General features: G+C 59.1%; 2 protein-coding genes across 2 annotated transcripts in view; one reads left to right on the plus strand and one right to left on the minus strand.

The window, feature by feature from the left end:
* Positions 1-48, minus strand: part of Gtpbp3 (GTP binding protein 3, mitochondrial) — a 4,062-nt gene extending 4,014 nt beyond the window's left edge. The window contains exon 1 of the mRNA XM_033759369.1: positions 5-48. Coding sequence (XP_033615260.1) covers positions 5-48 — 44 coding nt within the window. The remainder of the gene's footprint in view (positions 1-4) is intronic.
* A 1,181-nt stretch (positions 49-1,229) lies between these two features.
* The window catches only part of Ano8 (anoctamin 8), a 9,607-nt gene continuing 9,246 nt past the window's right edge, over positions 1,230-1,590 (plus strand). Inside the window, exon 1 of the mRNA XM_033759370.1 lies at positions 1,230-1,253. Within this exon, the coding sequence (XP_033615261.1) occupies positions 1,230-1,253 (24 nt within the window). The remainder of the gene's footprint in view (positions 1,254-1,590) is intronic.

Below are 1,590 nucleotides of genomic sequence, written 5' to 3' on the forward strand. Positions count from 1 at the left end.
CCACCTGCGAGGCCCCCAGGCCGCCAGGGTCCGCAGCTCCCGCCACATGGATGTAACCACTCGCCCTCAGCCCGCCCGACCTTCCTCCGCGACTTCAACTGCGGGCGGCAGGCCCCGCCCACTCTGCGCTGCGACTGGCCAAGCGCTGTCAACGGTGTTCAACTACCATTGGGCCACTCACAACAGGCCCCGCCCACAGGCTGAAGCCCTTTATTCCTGTGAGTGCAGCGCGATGATTGCTCCCACAGCAACACGGGACGGAATGGTCAGGGCCGTAGCGCAGCGGGGATCCGAGAGGAGGGGAAAGTGGGGTGGGGGGAAAAGGCAGACTTGGCACACAGGTAATCACAGCGAGGCTAGGTTTCGAGTCCCGTGTCTCCACCTGGCTAGTTCGTAGTCTTAGGCGAGGCAAAAACAGTTACTCTCCGAGGAAGGGGCCACACCTCAGCACTCTTGGAGCCTGAGGCAGAAGGATCACTGGTTCCAGCCCAGCCTGGGCAACTTAACGAGATCCTGCCTCAAAATTAAAACTAAAAAGGGCTGGGGATGAGTCCCGGGCAGCCCACGGCCTGGCCCAGGGAAAATCCTGCCCAAACTTCTAGGAGGCTCTCTGCTTGCCTCTCATCGTTCGACACGCTCCTCCTCCAGGACCCTTGCCTAGCCTCCGCCTCCAGCACGCCCCGCCGGAGCCCCCCGCATCCTCAGCCCTCTTCCGGCCCCCAGAGCCCGGGATCGCTTTCAGGTTAACTCGGGACAGCACCGAGCGGGAGAAAGTGGTCCCCTGCGCCCGAGGAGCTGCGGGGCCGGACTGGTGTTCTCATCCCGCCCTGCTGACTTTGTCCACAGCAGAATAGGAACCCACGACGACATCCTTTCATCCCGGCGATTCCGTCTGTGACAGGGGAACAGCCAGCGTATGTTCTGTGCTCCGCCCCGAGACTGGGCCTTCACCAAGCTCCCAGTCTAATGCAGTGGGGACTTAACGAGACCTTGTCTCAAAAGAAAGATGGCAAGAAAAAATAAACAAATAAAATAAAAGAAAAAATAAATACATAGATAAGGGTTGGGGATGTAGTTCGGTGTGAAGGCCCTGGGCTCGATCCCCAGTACCACAGAAACTAACAAAAAACAAAGCAAATGTGCCTTCTTCTATCTGAAGTGTGCGTTTAACTAAAGGACATGTTTTTATTTAAGCCCTGATGGGAATAAGGATGGAGGCCTGAGGTCCAATGACCCCACTGCTGCTGGGTTGGGTGAGTTATTTCCAGAATCTCCGCAGCCAGACCCGTCCCGCCCATGCAGTGCAGCAGCCAAACAATCACAGCCTGTTGTTTGCAGATGGGGAAACCGAGGCTCCGGGGCGGAGAACGGAGGTGGCAAAGGTTGGGTCCAGTTGAAGAATACACCTTGGTGCGGGCGGGGACGAGCACCAGAGATCAGAGTGGGCGGGCAACAATGAAGCACAGAGAACCACGCGGGCGGGCGGGAGAAGCAGAGTGTGCAGGCGGACGGGCGGCTGAGAACCAGAGTGACGGGCGGGAAGAGAGGGAGCCGACTCGACGCGGGCGGGGACGAGAAGCAGCGCCCGGC

This window comes from Fukomys damarensis, unplaced genomic scaffold (assembly GCF_012274545.1).
Source record: "Fukomys damarensis isolate Sample0158 unplaced genomic scaffold, DMR_v1.0_HiC HiC_scaffold_37, whole genome shotgun sequence".
NCBI lineage: Eukaryota > Metazoa > Chordata > Mammalia > Rodentia > Bathyergidae > Fukomys > Fukomys damarensis.